The 20,544-nt window shown below is 35.8% G+C and overlaps 4 protein-coding genes across 9 annotated transcripts; 2 read left to right on the plus strand and 2 right to left on the minus strand.

Annotated features, from left to right (window-relative positions):
* Positions 1 to 274: 274 nt before the first annotated feature.
* Positions 275 to 8,999, minus strand: LOC306846481 (uncharacterized protein). Of its 4 annotated transcripts, XM_079379903.1 has the most exons (23): positions 8,911 to 8,999; positions 8,387 to 8,456; positions 8,048 to 8,096; positions 7,324 to 7,379; positions 7,147 to 7,200; positions 6,953 to 7,012; positions 6,652 to 6,717; positions 6,455 to 6,523; positions 5,952 to 6,002; positions 5,544 to 5,615; positions 5,366 to 5,413; positions 5,186 to 5,251; positions 4,978 to 5,049; positions 4,798 to 4,869; positions 4,643 to 4,711; positions 4,506 to 4,544; positions 4,236 to 4,298; positions 4,098 to 4,160; positions 3,837 to 3,911; positions 3,716 to 3,752; positions 3,378 to 3,429; positions 2,891 to 3,305; positions 275 to 2,753 (listed from the first exon to the last, which is right to left on the minus strand). In XM_079379903.1, exons 5-23 carry the CDS (start codon positions 7,183 to 7,185, stop codon positions 2,172 to 2,174), a joined length of 2,010 nt encoding a protein of 669 aa, XP_079236029.1. In that variant the 5' UTR covers positions 7,186 to 7,200; positions 7,324 to 7,379; positions 8,048 to 8,096; positions 8,387 to 8,456; positions 8,911 to 8,999; the 3' UTR covers positions 275 to 2,171. The 4 variants fall into 4 exon arrangements, with proteins under 4 accessions (XP_079236029.1, XP_079236030.1, XP_079236031.1 ...); XM_079379904.1 differs by lacking the exon at positions 5,952 to 6,002; XM_079379905.1 differs by lacking the exons at positions 5,952 to 6,002; positions 8,048 to 8,096; positions 8,387 to 8,456; positions 8,911 to 8,999 and having other exon boundaries at positions 7,324 to 7,398.
* On the minus strand, positions 8,911 to 14,294 carry apol1 (apolipoprotein L, 1). 3 transcript variants are annotated; one of them, XM_079379907.1, is made up of 10 exons: positions 14,127 to 14,294; positions 13,292 to 13,481; positions 13,021 to 13,086; positions 12,354 to 12,428; positions 12,183 to 12,239; positions 12,040 to 12,102; positions 11,438 to 11,515; positions 11,316 to 11,355; positions 11,090 to 11,141; positions 8,911 to 11,015 (listed from the first exon to the last, which is right to left on the minus strand). In XM_079379907.1, the coding sequence occupies exons 2-10, from the start codon at positions 13,346 to 13,348 to the stop codon at positions 10,181 to 10,183; spliced, it is 1,323 nt and encodes a 440-aa protein (XP_079236033.1). In that variant the 5' UTR covers positions 13,349 to 13,481; positions 14,127 to 14,294; the 3' UTR covers positions 8,911 to 10,180. The 3 variants fall into 3 exon arrangements, with proteins under 3 accessions (XP_079236033.1, XP_079236034.1, XP_079236035.1); XM_079379908.1 differs by having other exon boundaries at positions 9,256 to 11,015; positions 13,292 to 13,360; positions 14,127 to 14,262; XM_079379909.1 differs by lacking the exons at positions 13,292 to 13,481; positions 14,127 to 14,294 and having other exon boundaries at positions 9,256 to 11,015; positions 12,354 to 12,457; positions 13,021 to 13,031.
* Positions 14,295 to 15,358: 1,064 nt separating this feature from the next.
* On the plus strand, positions 15,359 to 16,399 carry cbln9 (cerebellin 9; the record flags this gene model as incomplete). The annotated part of the gene is made up of 3 exons (XM_079378781.1): positions 15,359 to 15,419; positions 15,672 to 15,812; positions 16,116 to 16,399. 3 exons carry the CDS (start codon positions 15,359 to 15,361, stop codon positions 16,397 to 16,399), a joined length of 486 nt encoding a protein of 161 aa, XP_079234907.1.
* A 1,529-nt stretch (positions 16,400 to 17,928) lies between these two features.
* cbln10 (cerebellin 10) lies at positions 17,929 to 20,076 on the plus strand. The gene is made up of 6 exons (XM_079378650.1): positions 17,929 to 18,134; positions 18,326 to 18,388; positions 18,498 to 18,581; positions 18,870 to 18,989; positions 19,073 to 19,372; positions 19,862 to 20,076. The coding sequence occupies exons 1-5, from the start codon at positions 17,966 to 17,968 to the stop codon at positions 19,354 to 19,356; spliced, it is 720 nt and encodes a 239-aa protein (XP_079234776.1). The 5' UTR covers positions 17,929 to 17,965; the 3' UTR covers positions 19,357 to 19,372; positions 19,862 to 20,076.
* The last annotated feature ends 468 nt before the right edge of the window (positions 20,077 to 20,544 follow it).

Raw genomic sequence — 20,544 nt, forward strand, 5'->3', positions numbered from 1 at the left:
TAACAGTTGTTTGCTTCTCACCATCAAACATATTTAATGGATACTGGAAATGCATATTGCTTGTAGGTTGTAGTAGTATTTATTTAAACTTGCGATCTAAAATAAGGTTTTTAAGCAGAATATTAATACAGGCAAAGCATTAAGCACAAAGTGAAGAGTAAAAAGTACTTGATTATTTCTACTGGTTATTTATATCCCAAAATGTTAAGATATTTATAGCTTTATAGCTAGTTTGTTGCTGTCCCATCTATTGAAGCACATTCAAGAGTCGCTTCATTTGACCATTTAATGAATGCACATTTACTTATTTTTGGTGTTGATGTGTAGGACATGCAAATGTTTATCTTGTGAGAGGAGATGATGATGTCATAGTTTAATAGTTACCAAAAACAACTATAAACACCTTAATAGCTATAAACTATAAGTACCCAAAATACCAAACATATACAAGCAATTTCTTAAACAGCAGAGGGCACCCTCTCCCTTTCTTTCAGGCTTAGGCCTATGTACACACAAGCAGAAAAACATGAGGCCTTGTCACGCATGCAACAATTGATGTGAAGCGCAAAGTTTGCATACATTAAAAGTTCATGAGACTGTAAAGGGTGTCCCATTTGTCACGAGGTTGCAGAAGAGTCCTCAATCACACCTCTAGCTGTGACTTCTGGCTCTGCTGCAGGTGGATTTTATCAGAGGCCCTTCAAGGAGCCTTCAATGTTAGCAACAAAAAAAAAAGAAGCTCAACACAGTTTTTGGATACCGTGACTGGAAGTAGGAGATTTTGTTGTTGATGGTAGATAGATGCTTATCTCGATTTCGGAGTATGCTTAATAAACTTGAGAGGAAACATCTCTCAATAGGCGGCTAATCTTCAACATGTTTGCCAATAAACATTCATTTTGGATTGAATAAATTGCTGTTAGGCTATTTATTACAAAATAAATACAAAAGCACATTTTGCATTTATTTAAAAAAAAAAAAAACTTTTATGCATTGCATAATTCCAGAGAAAAATAACTACACATTTTAAATGTTAAATCATAAACAAACTATCTATTAATGGACTAACAGAAAACAGAAAATGCTTTTTATAATAAGTATATATGTACAAAAAATAAATACAGAAAATAACTAAACATTACTTCTTTGATGCATGAAGGCCAGCATAAAACCTTTTTTTTTTTTTTTTGTGGGTAGAGAGGATGAAATAGGATTATAATCCAAATTTGAGTCATCTGCACATACCCCAAAGATTCATGGAACACATGAACTACCCACTAGGTCAGCTCCAACAATTGCACATTTAAAGTTCCCACACTCATAAAGAAAATAAATCTAAATTTGCTGAATGCCTTTTTACCTACAGAGTAGTGCGCTCTGTCAGTACTGGTTTAAGGTGGATTCCTTGTTTTTTTTTTGTCTCCACAAGAACAACTTGATTTATGTAAAACCACCAATGTAATGCTGCAGGAACTGAAACAAACAGATTTTTTTGTGTTGTAAACCACACTAGCCAATTGTGAAAATCTTAATTATACACTATAGGTCGTGGAAAACAGGTTGAGGGTAAAATTTCTGACTCAACCCTTATGCTGTAAGCCCTTCACATTAATTAATTTATTTACATTGCTTACAAGAGTGAAATTTATTGATATAATTTAATATCAAAGTTTAGTAGTTTGTTTGAAACCCACAACCCTAAAAATTAATTTGGAATTTTTCATCTGCATACTTAATGGTGATTACCATATTTAACAATTTAAGTTTAATTACTACTAGAATCTATGTTGATTCTCATATAGGGAATAAAAGCTGCATGCTAAGTGGCAAAATGTTTATGATGCAGCATTTGATTTAATATAGAATTAAAACCTGAAACCTAATGCCTAAAAACTTTAACATGAATTTTAAACTGCTTTGCATCCACTGGTATTTATTTAAAGAAATGCAAATCTAATTGTTTTTCTCTTACTTCTTACTATATCATCTGTCAGTTTGACTTTCCTGAATAACACATGAGTGTTTATAAGCTTCTTTTATTTCGGTCTCATTAATCCAGAAATGTTCAATTCCTCTTATAATCTGTTTTCAGACCCATAACATCTGTGTAAATTCTTTTATTTTCTATATTCTAAATCTTTCCAGGTCTCTCTTTGACTCCTAATTTTATTTTATTTTTTGGGATTTTCAGCATCTCCTCTCTTGCTTTGGTTCATTTGCTGCTGCTGCATAGTTTTCTGGTCAAGTTTCTCCTCCAACTGATCGATTTCTTGCTCAAGTAGAGCCAGTTTAAAAGGATCTGACTCACAATGGTCTTCATCCTCCTCCTCTTCCTCATATTCTTCCACTTCAATTCCATCCATGGTCTTTTGAAGCTGAGTCTTCACTTTGTTTAGTTCTAGTAGGCCATGTTGAAGCTCTTTGCAGACTTCTCGGAGCTTGGATGCAAATTTGGTCTTAGCACCTTTGCGAAGTTCATTGGAGTCTTTGGCAAGAAAGAAGACATCCAGGGCGAGGAAGAGAGTGGACATGACCCCTGTGGTGATACTGATGGCCCTGGCGGCTTTGGCAGCACCTCCAGCAACACCTAGAACTTTCACAGTGTTGACAAGCCTATCTGTGTTTATCATAAGGGCTCTACCTGCTCGTCCACCTTCCTTCATCACATGCTTTATGTTACGGCTAAGACTCGTGTTGACCACACTCTCAGAGTACCCCTTAAAATCCCATTCCTGTAGGGTGTTCATTCCTTCCTACATACACAAAAGAAAAAAAATCACATCAATCAGACAGACAGAAAAACAAACAGATGGACCGATAGATCAACATACAGAGAGACTGATAGACTGGCATACAGGGAGATAACACACAGTTGGAATGCTAAACATACCTGCATGAACTCCAGACAATCTCTGATGTCACTGATCTCATTCTGGTAGCCTCGGATCATCTTCTCCACCTTCTTGCGATCCATCTTGGATTGAACCGCATCTGTGATGTTAGCTGTGGCTGAGGTGATGCTTCCAGCTGTGGCCACACTGATACCCACCGCAGTGACGATAGTGGAAGTGCCAAAGGTGAAGGGTGCCAGGATGAGGCCGGTAATAGTGGCTATGCCCCCTGCCACACTAGCTACACCCCCTCCAACAGCTGCACTCACAGTCTTCTTATGAAAGCTGTCAGCAGTGTCCGCCAGAGCAAGCAACTCTAAAATACGACGTTGCAGAGATGCTCCACGCTGGTTGAACAGACTGACAAAGAGACGGGCAGCCATGAACACACGGTCTGCAGCAGCCTCAACAGCCCTGACAAAACATAAAAAAAGATCAGTGGATGCAGTTAGACAAAGATTTAAAATAAAATCCACATTTACTCACCGCTCCTCGTTGTCCTCCTGGAAATGTGCTGTTTCATTCCATTCACTCCAACCTGTCAAAAGTCATATAAAGTTGCTAACAGTGATCTAAAGTAGATATATTAACAGGAATGAGGGACAAAGATTGACCAATCGTCCAACTGATTCATTTTAGTTGACTTAGATTAGTGAGGTCAAGCAGTAGTTTGTCTATATTTTTCTTATACTGTATAAGTCTAATTATACAAGGACTTCCTTAAAACAGATTAGCAGGCTGGTCTTCTAGGAGACTAGTCATGTCTGAAAACATGTAGTTTTGCATATCCATAATAGGTAATCAAGCAATTTGACCCAACTCACCCTCAACAGTTTTCCACCAGTCCATCAGGTCATCATCCTGTGAAAAGAGAGCAATAAAAGGTTAAAACAGATATCATAATTAACATTATTGCATTATAATGAAACAATAATTATAAGATACCTCATCTGTCTCTAAAGAATTTAAATCTGTTGGGTAGGCAGCCATCTCCAGTGGCAGGATTTCAAAAGTACAGTCCTGTAACATTCAGAGAATAAGAAATTAATTATTATGTGATGGCATGATGCAATATTGATACACCAGCATAGATAGGAGTATAACTAATTTGTCAAATAAGTCAAGGACTGCAGATGTGGCCAGAGCAATAAACTCCAATGTCCATAATGTACACTCATTCACATACTCATTGCAACAATAACTCACCTCGTCTGTCCCCAGTTGCTGCATTTCCATTGGCTCCTCAATCATATCTTCTTGATCTGAATCCTATATAGATTTTAGAGTATGACAGTTGTTTTGATGTAAAATATCAAGTATATTTTACAAAAGTGTTAACAATACCTGCGTACTGGATGAAAATGTGGACATTCTAGGTAGAGTTCTCTTCACTCTAAATGACACAACCTGAAAAAATGTCAACAGCACATGAGTTACTGTAGAATATATGAACTGACACTGTAAATAGTTTCAAGTGCAAAAAAAAAGTCAAATTCCGCTACTATTTGTGGCAAGTAGAATTATGGACTTCAATTTCCTACACTATTCCTGCCACTTTTTTGACCTTCAGAAGAGAAAACAAGTGCTCCACTGTATAAAAAGTGAGAGGATTACCTTGTTATTACTGTTAGAGAGTTTTCTGAGTACAGATTTCTATCAAATAAAGGAATCGAGGAAACAGTTCAGCATTTGTTTCATAACATCATCTACTTAGCAGGCAACTTAAAATCTTTACCAATTTGGTTAAGTACCTTTTCAATGCCAGTGTCCAAGAAGTTATAATCCCAGTCTGTAAATTCACTGTGCTCACTTAGTGGATCCTACATATGGGATAAACTGTCATTTTCATTTGATTAAAAATGGTATAAAATGGAAATACAGTAATAAGTATAGGAAGATGCTTTACTGTTTCAGCAGGAAAACGTAACGCTGGTTTTGGGGAACTGCGGAAAGTGCCACTTAGCTTCCCTGAGTTATCCTGCTCAAAAGGGACAGAGGTTGTGACTAAGCAATTACAATTTTATATATATATATATATATATATACTTTACTGTTTATAATATAAATAAAGGGTTGTGATAAGCACCTTTAAGTTGTTGGAGAGATATAATAGATTGTCATTACAGGCCAGCAGTTTAATGTGTAACGGTGGGCTGTCCTACAACAAGAAAGCTTGTAACTATTGTGCATTATCAGCAGGAAGGCAGGAGTAGCAATACAAAAAATATCCAAATCCTACAGATAAATAAATAGACAGTCATTTGTTAATTATTTTTTTTGTTGTAGCAATATACCTCTTCAGAAGTATCCTCAGTTCCTCTTGGACATGTTTTGAGAAAATAAAACAGGGAACTTCCCTCCTAATGAAATCAATCTGAGAGTTAGTATGACATTTTGTGTGCCTTTGAATTCATTATATATGGCCAATATATAATATATATGGTGTTACTGAACCTACTGCCATTGTGACTTACAAGACTGTCACTGCCTGAAAAATCATAATTTTTCAATGCTGGTTGTTCCTGTAAAGAGACAGAGGACCAGCACATTATGCAAAAGCTACAAGAATTATATAAAAAAATTAGACAGTATTGCAAAATGTAATCTTTTCAGACAAAAATGATTGCATGCCAGGCTGCAGTTTTGTCACACCATGGTGTTGTTGTTTTGTGTTTGGTTGTGATTGCCAGCTGAGATTTCTCCATGTTGTAATGATAGCTCTTCCTGTTAAGAAAGAGAGAGGAAGGTAACATCAGACATACAGTATTTTTGACCTAAACCAAAGACAAGCAGGTTGCATTATTCTGTGTAATGTGCAACATCAAAGCACTGACTGAACTTTAAAAAAAACTTTACCATAATTATAGCAATACATTTTATACAGTTTACTGTATGTTTTTGTGGACACAGGGTGGATAATCGGAGCTGTTGCGGTGTCCTTAGAGCTTGTCCTTTTAAATCCAAACCTATTGTGTCATTACAAACTATGTGATTCACACTAGATATTCAGCCTAAGATGTTATGTCATGTGATGTTAGGTGTACTGTTATCACAACAAACCTTATTGCTGTGTTGGCTATACAGACTGTCAGTGGTGGCAGTGAAGCCATCCTGAGCCAAACAGAAAGATATCTCTTGATAAGCTGGCATTATCTTTCATATCAGATCATAATCATTAGCTTAAAATGTATGTGCAACTCTACAGGCATCTCATTTGACCATGAGATTCCTCTCTTGAGGGTTTGGCTGATTTGTGGTCAATTTCACTGAGGAAGTCTCTTGCCTCCCCCTAATGGTAAAAGATGGCACAGTTTCATGGGCTGACACTACTGTGCGATATAATGTGCCGAGCACAATTGTGTTAAGTCATTTTTATCTGCAAAGCATGTATGTAAGACACAATAGATGAAAATGTATTTTAGCAGTATTCTGATACCTCAGTGCTATTGACTCATGTTCAGGTAATTTCAACACTAATAATTGATTATATATGACTATATGAAATAGCTTCAGTTGTCTGTCATGAATAAAAATATTGGCTTAAATTGGTTTTAATGTTTTACCTCTTGTGCAGGGAGACTTGTCCACTTTTTAGCTCTTTTAAACAACCGGCTGAAAACAGCAGCTTTCCCCTGATAAATGAAGAAAATTTGCATTCTATAAACATTTTCATCAATCATCATAGAAAGTGAAAACTATGAATCAGATATAAATATGCACCATTTATGATAAAAGTCAAGCTTATAATTAGATGACAGACCTTTGGGTTATCGTTGCCTGATGATTGATCATTAAGAGCCGCACGCTCACTCTCAGTTAGCTTGTTCTGGGAAAAGATGTTAAATGATTATTCTCAGAAACATGCCACTGCTATATTTACTGTATAGCTTCTACACATTACTAAATCAGATTCTTCCTTGCAGTCTGCATATATTCCAAAATGTTGTTTATTGTAAAGCCCAATCAATTCAGATTCAGAACAGTATTCTGAGAAATCAAACCATAACTTTAACTTTGAAGTACCTTAAGACAAAACATACATTAACTTTACATGCATTAACCTTAATTTTGCTGTTCTCCAACAGACCGTCGTTATTCCCCGTGAGTTTACCATTCTCATCCTAGAGAAAAAAAATAGTCAACTAACCATTGCAAATGAAAGGCCAGATATTAGAAGAGAGTCTGGTTACATCAAACTAATTACGTTAGTGTGAAAGCTTCCTGTTCCTACACCCTTAAACATGCACTGTCTCACCTCAGATGAGTGCTCAACTACGTCTGAACACCCAGACATTGAATCTGCTTCTTCCTACAGCACAAGCAGAAGAAAAAACACAGCAAAACACAAATTGGGAGGGCAGTCATATATGTGGTTGCTAAAAAGTATTTGCACATTGAAGTGTGTTACATAATTACATATGATATTGCTCACTTGAATGATCTGCTGTTTTCCTCGAAATTATTGTCACAGTCTGTCAACTTTCACACCTATGGAGGAACATTCTTAAAATTCGCTCGAAAGCACATTGGCTTTTCAGAAAATACAAAAAAACCTATCTAATTAGCTAATCTTTACAACATTCTCATATTATTTAGAATCGTTCTAAAATATTGTGCCTAACATACAGTCAATATCTTACATTTACACATAAACCTACAAAAAGAGTTTTCTCTCGCTTTGATTTTCTTGCTCGATGCCATTCCTTAGCTGGTCATTCTCTGGGGTGAACTCTTCTATTTGAAACTTGTGTCCATGGATGTTATTCTGTCAGACCAGGCCCACAGAGAGTAAAATTAATTATCACTACCAACTTCTTTCACAGATTATAAAGAAATGGAAAATCATCTCCAGACATGTTTCAGTGGTTCATTAAATAGTTCATGACTTCCTTTTAGATATCTAACTATAGTTCAAATAATTTCCATAATCACTTCCATAATAAATGCTTAAGTTAATATAAATAATAAATGCTTAATAAAATACTAAATGCTGTGCCTTTTTATGATTATTTTTCTTTCCGTTTTATTTGTTTAAATAGATTTTCAAATCAAACTTTCTTTCTTTACATAATCTTCATGTTCTTTATAGTAAAATATGTTTTTCTTTTTTTCTCTCTTTATTAGACACTGTATTAAATGTATTATATTAAACTTACCATGCCTTTTCATGTCATAATTTAAACAGGTACTGGAAACATTTATTTCCTGAAATGAAACAGACATTTATAATCAACTCTCTTGTCAATATTATTAGACCTATCCTGCAGCCGGATGAAATAAAAATAAGGGTAATAGAAGTCTATATATTTTTAGCGAAGAAAATCCTCTATTTTATGGACTATTTGTGATTAGCTGACATAAAGCATTAATGGAGTTAGGTTGACTAAATTGTATTTTATTTTCTGTTTTTAATGTTTGTGCTTAAACCTGGAAATGGCAAAGAATGAGATTTTATTTTCACATGACTGTATCCTTGGCTCATATAACCACGTTACCTCATTTAGGAGAGGTCTGAGCTTCCTGCTACAGTTTTCCCTCTGGAATCACATTTGCACTTCTCCATTTCTAACATAAGGAAACTGTGTTACACAATGCATCATGGTAAACAAAATAAACTATTATTATGAAGCGTTACACAGGTAACACTGCACAGGGGTGCACTGTAAAATACAGACGCTTGATTAAACGCTCGCTAAAGGGTCATGAAAGCCCAGACTTTCTCTGAGATTTTAGCAGAGGTGTTTGTGTTGCACATCATATAAGGCAATGTTAGCGCTTTGCTTTGCTCACTTTTTCTTCTTTTATTTTAGAACAATGTAGAATTCTTTTCCTTTTCGAGCTGAGAGCTCGTTGTGTCGTTATTGTGGATTTTTCTAGTCTCAGAGAAAGCGTTTGTTATGGAATTAAACGTTGCGCGGGCGAGCCAAACACAAAGACTCTTACCGAAAGTTAATTGTTTATTCAATAAACATACAGAATTGACCACTGTGACGATATTTCACCGTACCGCTTTGCCTACCTTAGGTTCCCATGCGTACAGCGACAGAAACAGACTGTCAATACTTTGTCAAGCTCCACCCGGTTAGTCTGTGTTGAGTGAAGAGCAGGGCGTCAGTGTGACGATGGTGAGTCATTTCTCTTCAGTTCTTTTCACTTCCACTAAGTAACAAGTAAGGGCTTATTGTTTGTTAAGACACTTTTGGCCCAGGTATTGAGTTTTATTATAAGATGTTATAACAAAACCTTTTTTTTTTGTTACATAAAGGTCACGTTAAAACCGCCTTGAAAACTTTTTAGAAAACCCATAAAAAATTATTGGAGAATAAATACAAAATAAGCACAATCTACTGCAATATTCACTGTGTTAAAATATATTATATTGTTTTTAAAATCATTTTAAGACCGTCACACACTGTTGTGGTGACATTTACAACCATCAAAAATGTTGACCTTAATGTTGACAGAGGTGCATCAGTGACAGATAAATATTGGGAATTGGTAAATCTGCGAGTAATTAAATTTAATAAATAATGAACTAATGTTCTTTATCGGGTTGTTTTACACACACACACACACACACACACAAATTGCACAAAATACAAAATAACCCCCTCTATTCACTCACCATGGTGGGATAACCATGTGTTCAGGACCATATATTAGTTAATATTCTTTTAGCCTTATAAAAGCAGCAAATATACCCTAACAAGCAGTGGATATGAAGTCATAAAACAAAATAAGATCCTGAAATTCCTTTGCTTTGTAATAAGGAAAGTCAGTATACTTCTAGAACCATATGTGACCCTGGACCACAAAACCAGTCATAAGGGTCAATTTTTCTAAACTGAGATTTATACACCATCTGAAAGCTGAATAAATCATATTTCCATTGATGTATGGTTTGATATGATAGGACAATATTTGGCTGAGATACAACTATTTGAAAATCTGGAATCTGAGGGTGCAAAAAAATCTAAATATTGAGAAAATCGTCTATAAATTTGTCCAAATGAAGTTCTTAGCAATGCATATATAAGTTTTGATATATTTACAATAGGAAATTTACAAAATATCTTCATGGAACATGACCTTTCCTTAATATCCTAATGATTTTTGGCATAAAAGAAAAATCTATAATTTTGACCCATACAATGTATGTTTGGCCGTTGCTACAAATACACCCCAGCGAGTTAAGACTGGTTTTGTGGTCCAGGGTCACATATCATTTTTTAGATATATCATCTAGTGTGAAAGCAATTATAAACTCAGAGGAGTGTTTACAGAGCTTATTAAGATGATTTGTCTTCTTTTATAGTAGCAGTAAACCGCAACTCATCTCGGATTATGTTAAGTTCCATCAAACCCTCATGCAGCTGATCTGCCACCTCTCTAATCTTAGCAGCAAATTCTGATTTTGCACCATTTTTCAGCTCATGGGAGTCCTTGGCCACAAAATAGATGTCCATCCCAACAAAAAGCCCTGTCAGAACACCTGTGGATATACTAGCGATCTGCACAGCACGTGCCGCAGTGGTTCCAGCCACGTTGGCTACCTGCATCACACGCATAATCTCATTGGCATTGGTGAGAATAGCTTTTCCCGCCATGGCGCCGTCCTCATAGATATTTTCAAAACAAGGGAAGTCTTGATTATATGCATGGTTCTTCATCTTATTCAGGCTGAACTTGCGTAGGTTTGTAATGCCTTGCTTGATAAACTTCATGCATTTGTTAAGATCAGCCATCTTTGCCTGGTAGTCTTCCACAATTCGCTCAACCTTCTTGCGATCCAAAGAGTTGTTGACGGTACTGGATATCCCAGCAGATGCAGAGGTAAGACCACCTGCCATGGCAACACCCAGACCAACCGCAGTGACGATCAGAGAGGTTCCCATTGTGAAAGGTGCTAAAATGAGGCCAGTTATGGTAGCAACACCTCCCACAGCACTTGTGGAGCCACCAGTAATCTGGGCAATCTTGGTTTTCTTGTTGAAGCGGTCTAGGCCATCAGCAATGGCATGCAGGTTGATCACGTGCTGCCACAGTCCTTCTGCCCGTTCTGAGAAAAGTTTATTAAACACACGTATGCCCTTTTGCACCTTTTCTGCTGTTACAGCAAAGGCCCTGAGAAAAAGACAGTTAGTCAAGTCAAATTCACTTTGTCATGTCACATGCACACAGAATGAATTGGGAATTACTTGGCTTCCTCTTTCTCGGTCATGTTGTCACTTTTGGGCATGTCCTCCCATTCTGAATGGGGAAAAAACAAAATGGGAGGAAAATAGCTAAGAACAGCAAGTTCAGATCATGATGAACCATCTATCAGAACTTTATTAAGAATTAATTGCTTTTAATTAGATTAAACTAATAAGTATGGGGGGGTAGGTGTTTCTGAAAGTGGACAAACAGGGTAGGAAAACTCACGTTCCACAGTGTTCCACCAATCCATGAGGCCATCAAGATCCTGTGAAAGACACATTTAAGATGACTAAATTTTTTTTCTTTTTTAGAAAACAAAGGTAAGGATCTGTATTTGTAGAACCAACCTCCTCATCTTCTCTCTGAGTTTCACTTAAACGGAACTCATCCAGCCATTCCATGAGGGACTTCTTGGGGCCTTTAGTCTTGGGGGGTGGGGGGTATAACAGAAAGTAGATTGGACAATAATGTGTAAAAGGGAACTTGAAAGGAAAATTCCAATGCAGAAACCAACATAAATTGCAGAAGTTGTGAGTCAAGAAGGAAGGTAGTGTGCTTGTGGTTTTTGTAACAGGTTGCAAAAAAAAATCACAATTTGGTGTTGCAAGCTGATTTTTTTTTCTTTTTTTGCTTAAGCAAAAAAAACAGTAATTGTTTGTTTTTTAATCAAAACGCAAAATAATAGAAGCACAGAATGCTTCCTTTAGAGACACAGCTTTTCTTATTAATGTTTGAAGACATAGAATTCCACTCTCTTGTGCAACTGTTTGTTAATGCAAGGCTCATTTATTGTCACCTGACCCATAGTGTAAAACAGTTTATGAAAGCCTCAGTGGATTTTTATATTTAGCATACCACATCTCTCAGTTCTCATTCTTTGCCTGGTTGAGTCTTGTTTTCAGTGTTACAAGAGTTATTGATTAAAAGAACTGCTAGGACATTACAGCACCTCTGCAAGGTCACTGCCACTGTCTCCATTTTGGTTTCCATTCTTCTTCTGCGTTGTTTTGTTCTGAAATAACAGCACATGCTTTCATTAACTAACAATTGTGAGCATATTAAAAAAAGTAAACATGAAAAAAAAATGTTTACCTTTGCTGCAACCTGGGGCATAAATGGATTTCTAGGTTTCTTCTTTTGTCCTTTTTGCTGTGAAAATGTCATATGGTTTAAAGCTGTTCAACGTCCAGATCACCTGTTTTGTTTCTCTGGAAACATGCAATGGTAAGGCCATCAGTATTTACTGGTAAGATGGGTGCTTACTTTTGGATATTCCTCTTCTCCAGGTGGCTCAGCCACTTTGTCAGGCTTCTTTTCCAGGACCTCATTGCTAGTGTCCTGTAACCATGAGTAGAATGCATATAACCCTATGATTCAGAAATTATTTAAAAGTGTTTTTCTGGCCTATAATCTGTATTGATGAACAAAAGACAAAGAAAATACAGAATGTAAATGATGACACAATACAAAATGATAAACTAACAGAAGTGCCATTAAAAAAAACTTTAGTTAACCTTTCATGTTTGTCAGACAAAACAGCACAATTTGCTGCATGCTTCAGAAAAGTATTTAAATTGTAGCCTCACAATTTTCTTTGTTATTGAATTACTTTATTCAAACTCTGCTAGATGATCTTTTACAATAGTTTGAGTCATATTCCACCCAGCATTCTGATGTGCACTGGGCTCTCATCATTAACCAGCTCGTCTGTATCTAAACCAGAACTTGTATCCTTGGTGTAAAAGAGAAAAGTGCATTTTTGACAATAAGCATTTGATTAAAATGCCCATGTCTTTTGAGATTGACTGGATTAAAGGCAGTCCTAAGAGCCAAAGATGTGTATAATAAATCTGAGCTGTAATATATGTATTTAGCCGGCAAATAATTGACAAAACTGAGTTGCATCTTTAAAAAAACAATGTATGCCCACCTGCATAGATTTTGACTCAGGTTTCTCACAGGACTCCAAGGACTGTTGTGCTTTTTCCATGCCCTGCTGGGGAAGCAGATGTCGTCCTATTACAACATGTTTTATCACCTATCAGAACTAGTGAAATTACAAAAAAGATCAAGTATGTAGAACATTAAGTAAGGTTTAACTAACACACAAAACATGGAGTATGCAATACGTGTCAGTGAGTGAAAGTGAGAGGGACAGAGTATAGACATATACAGTAAAAGGCAGACAAGGTAAGACTTACTTCAGTAGTGGAGTGATTGCCACAGTTTTTATCAGTTTTAGAAAGTTCTGTGTCCATTATTAGAATGTCCTAGTAAATGATCAAGAAAGGGCTGAGAGTCAGATGAGCAAAAACAGGAATATTAACTGATGTTGCGGTCAGACCGAACATCATCACATGCTGAAGGTTCGCTTTGAACTGAGATGTCATCCTGAGACAGAGAAAGAAAAGACTTTTTGTTGAAAAATGACATTCATGAATCAACATTACATGCTGCAGGGCAGAACACACCCCAGCAACTTCAGCCATTATAAGACTATCATGCTCACCAAGGCAGCATTTATTTGACAAAAATACAGTAAAAACATTTTTATCATTTAAACAAAATAAATAAATGCAATTTATTACTGTCATGGCAAAGCTGAATTTTCAGCGGCCATCACTCCAGTCCTCAGTGTTACATGATTCTTCAGAAATTATTCTATATAAATCAAGCTTAGATTATACATCTGAATTCTGAATTACATAGGTAAAACATGGATATTAAGACAAACATAGGGGTGACCGCAAGGGAATTTGAGAAATTAAATGTTAGTGTAATTAGTGTAAATGTAGGCTGTTAATTATTTAGTTAGTTAGTTAGACAGTCATAGTGCCTCTGGCACATTTGTCAACAAAAAACCAACAGTAAAGACAAATCACGGCATTTCTAACAAATGCATCCATGTCTCTCCCGGTCGTTTCCTGAATATGACAGTGCTTTAATGCCCACCTTACATATTAAAGTATGCACAATTTGTTAAGATAAACACCACAAAAAAATGCAGTCGTTAAAAGTTGGAGCATCAAGGCTTACCGCACACTTCGCTGAGAAAAAATATGGAGTAGGGCGAGAAGTAAACCTGTGGTCTGTCTATGAAATGAAAGAAAACCGTGAACTGTAAACTGTTTCCTTGGTATTTTCTATTGAAGTGCAGTACTTCTCTAACTGTTGTCTTGCATTGTGAAGTCAAAGTAGCGATTCGCGAAATGTTATTTAACTCCGCCCTTTCTTGTTTGTTGTGTCTGTATATCCATGGGCGAAAGGCAGGTGGTGCTAGTCAGGCATCCTTCACTCAGAGACAACTATACGTGTGTGTGTGTGTGTGTGTGTGTGTGTGCGCGTGCGTTTTTGTGACAAATAAGGACATACATTTGTATAATGACACAGGTATGACACAGGTATTACAAGTTGAAGGTGACTTTTCAGGACATTGCCCAATGTCCCCACTTTTCAAAACGCTTATAAATCATACAGAGTGAGGTTTTTGGGGGGAAAGTTGAAATGTACAGTCTCCTGTGAGGGCTAAGTTTATGTGTAGGGTAGGTGTAGGGCAATAGCACATACATTTTCTACAGTATAAAAACTATTATGCCTATGGGATGTCCCCACTTTTCACAAAAACAAACGTGTGTGTGTGTGTGTGTGTGTGTGTGTGTTTTCCTTGATCACTCTTATTACTAAATTTTCTCAATGTAACCTAGCCATTAAACATTGTCTTAATAATGAACATCATAAATATATAAGACACCAATCATGAATAAACAGGTGTGCTTTATCATTAAAAGAGTTTGGCAGACATGATATTTAGATTTTTTTTCCAACTAAAATTCTATTCATATTTAGCCTATTATATGTCTTTTGTGACAACCTGATATGGAAAAATATTCTTGTCCGCAAAATTTGACCATTTGTCTGAATAATTCTGGTATGGTTTTATTGTGTTGATTTGTTGTAACAAGCATAGCAAATTCACGAAATGTCTCATGCCTACCAAACTCCAAATGACAATATATATATATATATATATATATATATATATATATATATATATATTGGACTTTAATCTAAAGTCCAAAGTCTCTCAGATGTTGTTCGGGTTTTGTGAAGCTACAAGAAAGTGAACACAGTCTACATTCTTATCACAGAGAGCAGCAACAATGAAGCTGAAAATTATAGTTTTATTATTGTCTGTGTTGAGCACACAGGCACAGGATTTTATGTCACCTACATTAGATATCTTTAATGAACTTAAAAAGATTTCAACCATGGAGGAAAAGTTAAACGCTCTTAATGATGGAGTGAAGGAATTAAGAAGCAAGAATGAAGGTATAATGTACAATGCGTTAATTAATTAATTTTAAAAGACCTGCAGTTGAATTTGTAATTTTTTGTCATCAATACAGCACTGACTACAAAGCTGAAAACCTTTGAATAGAAGACTGAGGTTTCAGGTAAATAATAAATAATTCAATTTATTGTAACATTTAGGGCCAAAACACAGATTAGTTCAAGAAACAGCATTACAAATGGAATGAAAAAATGTTTAAAAGATATATTATCTTAACCTATTTTTTCCAGAAAGGGAGAAAGTGGCATTTTCAGCTTCACTGTCAGCTTTGGGGAAAGGCTTACAATTCATTGGCCCTTATACACATGTAAACACTCTTGTGAATAAAAATGCCTTTACTAACATTGGGAATGCTTACGACACCAATACAGGTACCATCACAAATTCTAAACATGATGCTTTAACAATTTTATTAGATGAATTATCCACTATTTTACGAACTCAAGTTTGTAGGCAATTACCCCTAATCTGAATCTATATTTTATTAAATGATATAGAAATTTAACGAAACTTTATGACATTTAAGTGTTACATATGCCTACAGCAAACATTTGCCATTGTAATGTCGATTGAATGTGGCAATGCTTGTTATAAAATGCATGTGTAGTGAAGCATTGACAGGTTTTTAACTCTGGAAAAAAATTTTTGACTTTATTTTCTACTGTTATCAACAGGAATCTTCACTGCACCAGTAAAAGGAGTTTATTTCTTCAACTTTGTGGTCTTCAATCCTCATGACATATCAACCGGTGTGAGACTGCTAAAGAACAGCATTTTTGTGGTCGCGGCTACAGATAACCCTCCCAAGCAAGACACTGAGGACACTACATGTAACTCAGTTAGTCTTTTTCTTCAACAAGGGGACCAGATATATCTTCAGCTCATAGAGAACCGCCGTGTCTACACAGATTCGCTGAGACGCAACACCTTCAGTGGACACCTACTTTTCACTATGTGAAGTTTCTGGAGGGGGGTGGGAGAATGTTGATTTTTTTTGTTGCCCATTTATTCATTTTAAAACGTCAATGTGTCAACGTGGAAAAAAATGTCATTGTTTGTTGTGTAGAAATTTACAGCTCTTACTTATCATAAATCGAATTCCATGCACATTATATGAATAAAGTCATATATTGCTAGTAAAGGCAGGTAAAAGAAACATAAGGACACTACTGAAAGAGCAAAAATTAATCTTTTGTAATATGATTGAACAAAACAGTGTAGGATATGGTTACTACAACCTACATGCTTTTTAAGTCATCTACCATTTTGCATTTATTTGGGAAAATATAATCCCAAAAAGTTAAATACTTGAAAAGAGTCGGCACACTCAAAAAAAAAAAAAAAAACACAAGCGAGTTGAAAACAGTGTAAGCAATTTACAAGGCAAAGGTTTGGTCACATGTTGACCATTTTCAATGCCAAGCTAACAATGTTGGAACTAGGAGCCGTCTTGATTTAACAAATAAATATGGGAAGATATAATCCAGCGTTAGTTTTGCCAACTGTCACTTCCATGTGGTTTACAGCAATTATTTGTTTTGCAGTCCAGAGTCTGTTTAAACAGTTACACATGTCCCTCTGATACACGCTGATACAACACTAACAGACAACAGTACGGTAAATAATGTTGATTTTTACAACAGTTTTAATGCTCAATGTGTGGGCTATACCAGCAGATGATTTTCAAAAAACATAAACATAAAACAGTGTGGACTGTTCAAAAGTAAATCATTGTCCATGTATGCACTGATATGTTATTCATTGTTCATTATTTTAGCACAAACAAAGAAGCTGGAGAACACAAAGATCAAAATGGATGGTTACATTTTTGTCATTGTCAAATCTCACATTTTTGGGCTACATTTAAAAAGAGACAATCAAAAATGTCAAGGCTTACATCTGATGAGAAATGTTTTTGTAAATGAATTAATGCTTATCTATTAAGGATTATTATTATTTTAGCACAAGCAAAGGAATTGGACAATGAACACCATCACAGCACCTATGGCTGACATCTGATTTTCCCCATGTGAACAGCAAACACACAAGGTTTACTCACCAGCATCTTTGTATATCAAGAGCAGGGCTCAACGCTAAGGATTTTTTTTCTACTGGCTCAGTCGGACCAGTGCTGAATTGCAGTTTGATGTGTAGACACTAACAATTCTCACGTCATAAATAAAATTCCATGCATATTACATGAATAAAGCTATATATTGCTAAAGGCAAGTAAAAGAAACATTAGGGCACTACTGAAAAGCTGTAATGAATCTTTCTTTAACATGATTGAACAAAACCATGTTACTACCTACATGCTTTTTAAGGCAATTTATGGGAAAATGTAATCCAGCATTATTACAGTGTTTTGTCAGCTGTCACTTCCATGTGGCTTTCACCAATTATTGCTTCAAAATGTAGTTTTTGCAGTCCAGAGTCTGTTTAAACAGTTACGCAACTTGTGGTCTTTAAGACAAAGAGTGTTACGCAGTCGATATACTATTAGTACCAGACAGTACAGTAAATAATGTTGATTTTTATAACAGTTTTAATGCTCAATGTGTGGGCTATACCAGCAAATGATTTATTTTTACCAAACATAAACATTCTTGAAGAACTGGGGAAAATAAAGATCATGGAAACAAGGATGGAATCCTTGGAGAAGGAAATGGAGCGACTAAGAACAGAAAATACAGGTAATGTGACGCTATTAACAAATGTGTTTTTAAGAACAGAGAATTTTAATGGAGTATCAAAAAGCTACTGGTTTCCTAGACATAGATTAATACATCCTACTATAAAAATATTTTCCAGTGCAATAGAATGTGGATTGTTCAAAAGTATATCGTTGTCCATGTATGCGCTTAATGATTGTTCGTCATTTTAGCACAAACAAAAAAGCTGGAGGACACAAAGATCAAAATGGATGAACTATTAAAAGAAAATGAAGGTATTTTGTCATTGACAAATCTCACTTATAAAACAGCCTATCAAAAATGTCAAGGCTTATAACTGATCAGAAATTGTTTTTTTTTATAAATGAATTAATGCTTATTTAGCACAAGCAAAAGAACTGGAGACTATGCGTGGAACAACAAATGATGTAAAGAACAAAATGGATGACCTAATAAAACAAAATGAAGGTAAATATGTTCTACCATAAATTACAATTTTGCTATTTTCTATATATGACTCATAAATGTGTAGCCTTAATCTGCTATAAAAACCTGCTATAGCCACAAACATTAAATACTTAAACTTATGATTTATACTTAACTTTATATGTCCATTTAATCTTTAAAACTGTAAGGTAGTGTTGTTTATAAAGAATTTCAGTTATTTACTTGCTTTATTGAAGGTAATCCTTGAAAAGGGGTTTTAATGAAATCATTTCCAATAATGTAATCTAATTTGCATATTTTATGTTGTAGTTTCAAAAGTGGCTTTCTCAGTTTCACTGTCCTCCTCTAATGGACCACACAGTAGTTTACACACCCTGATGTACAAACACATCTTCCTCAATACTGGAGATGCCTATGATGCAAACACAGGTACAATGAATCACTTCATATAGCCTACTGTGAATATTTTAAATCTTGAATGATTTAAGTAATTTTTTTTCCGTCTGATGCAGGAATCTTTACAGCACCCATGAAGGGAGTGTATGCATTCAGGGTTTTCTCTAAGGCCCACGGAAGTCAAGATAAAGCAGTTGTCGCAGGCCTGTTTAGAAACGGCCAGCATGAAATCTCAACATATGCACGGCAAGACGCTGGTTTTATCGGCTCTTCAAATGGAGTTTCTCTGCTGCTGGAAAAGGAGGATAAAATATATGTAAATCTCTATCCTGGATATTGGATTTTTGACAATGAACATCATCACAGCACCTTTAGTGGACATCTGCTTTTCCCCATGTGAACGGAAAATACACAAGGTTTACTCATTAGCATCTTTATCAAGAGTGTAATCATACAAAATGTTCAATATTATTGGTTTTTTTTCTGTCTGTGCGTAAATGAATTTGACAAGTACCGTAATACATATTAAGTCAATTTGATATATAGCATAACTGATACCTCAGCTTTGTTTATGGCACCATATGAGGCAAGTATACATGGAGCTAAGTTATACAAGATCTTTCTCTAAAACCTTTGAAAATTAAAATAGGCCTATTGTTACAGATCGGCCTGCTTTTCACCCGTCACGTCTCACACACACACCTGTTTCCACCTGCCACTCATCACGTTCACCTGCTCCTCATCATGGCCCTCGTTATCTTCTCCTATAAAGCCACACACCAGCCAACACTTGATGTCCGGTCTCGTTAATGCAAAGAGGACTGCTAAAGCTGCTACAGCCTTAATCACTGTAGCGTCCCGTGTACTTATCTGCTATTGAACTTACCTGCTCTCCCTGCTCCTAGGAACTCCCGTGTGTCTGCTCCAGCGATCTCCGTGTGTCTGCTCCTTGTCTGCGGTGTGTGTCTCCTCCGATCTTCCGTGTTCTCCGCTGCTCCTGTGGAATCAAAGTTTCAAGTTCAAGCTCCGTCGTTTCATTCAAGGATTGACAAGTCGTTCACTCACCTGCCATCTCCGTCATCTGCTCATCTGTTGATTAATAAATATCTCATTAACCATCTCCCTGTCTTGTCCTACTTACGTAACACCTATATGGTATTGGTATATGATTTTATTTTTCACAGTAACTAACTGTAGACTAAAAATCTTGGTGTATTAAATTTCAGCATTATGGTATACATGTTTGGCCATGTTACATATTTAACACGTGTGTGTCAATGTGCCAAATGTAACCCACAGAATGGATTTTATCAAAATAGTAGTGTCTCATTTTTCCATTATATTGATCTTTTACTGTTTTCTGTGTGGGTCACTGATCATTATTGTCTTCATGCAGTATCAATAAAGAGACTTTGATCCAACAGAATTTAAAGCTCAACAATATGGAAAAGAATTGGGCAAAATAATATTTAAACAAAATTTAAAAAGTACAATATTGTTTAATGTAAACACAGTTGCATGTTCCATTTTATAGTTACTGCCTAAAACAAATATTGCTTCAAAATGTAGCTTTGTTTGTTTGTTTGTT

The sequence above is a fragment of the Barbus barbus genome (assembly GCF_936440315.1).
Source record: "Barbus barbus genome assembly, chromosome: 26".
Lineage (NCBI taxonomy): Eukaryota > Metazoa > Chordata > Actinopteri > Cypriniformes > Cyprinidae > Barbus > Barbus barbus.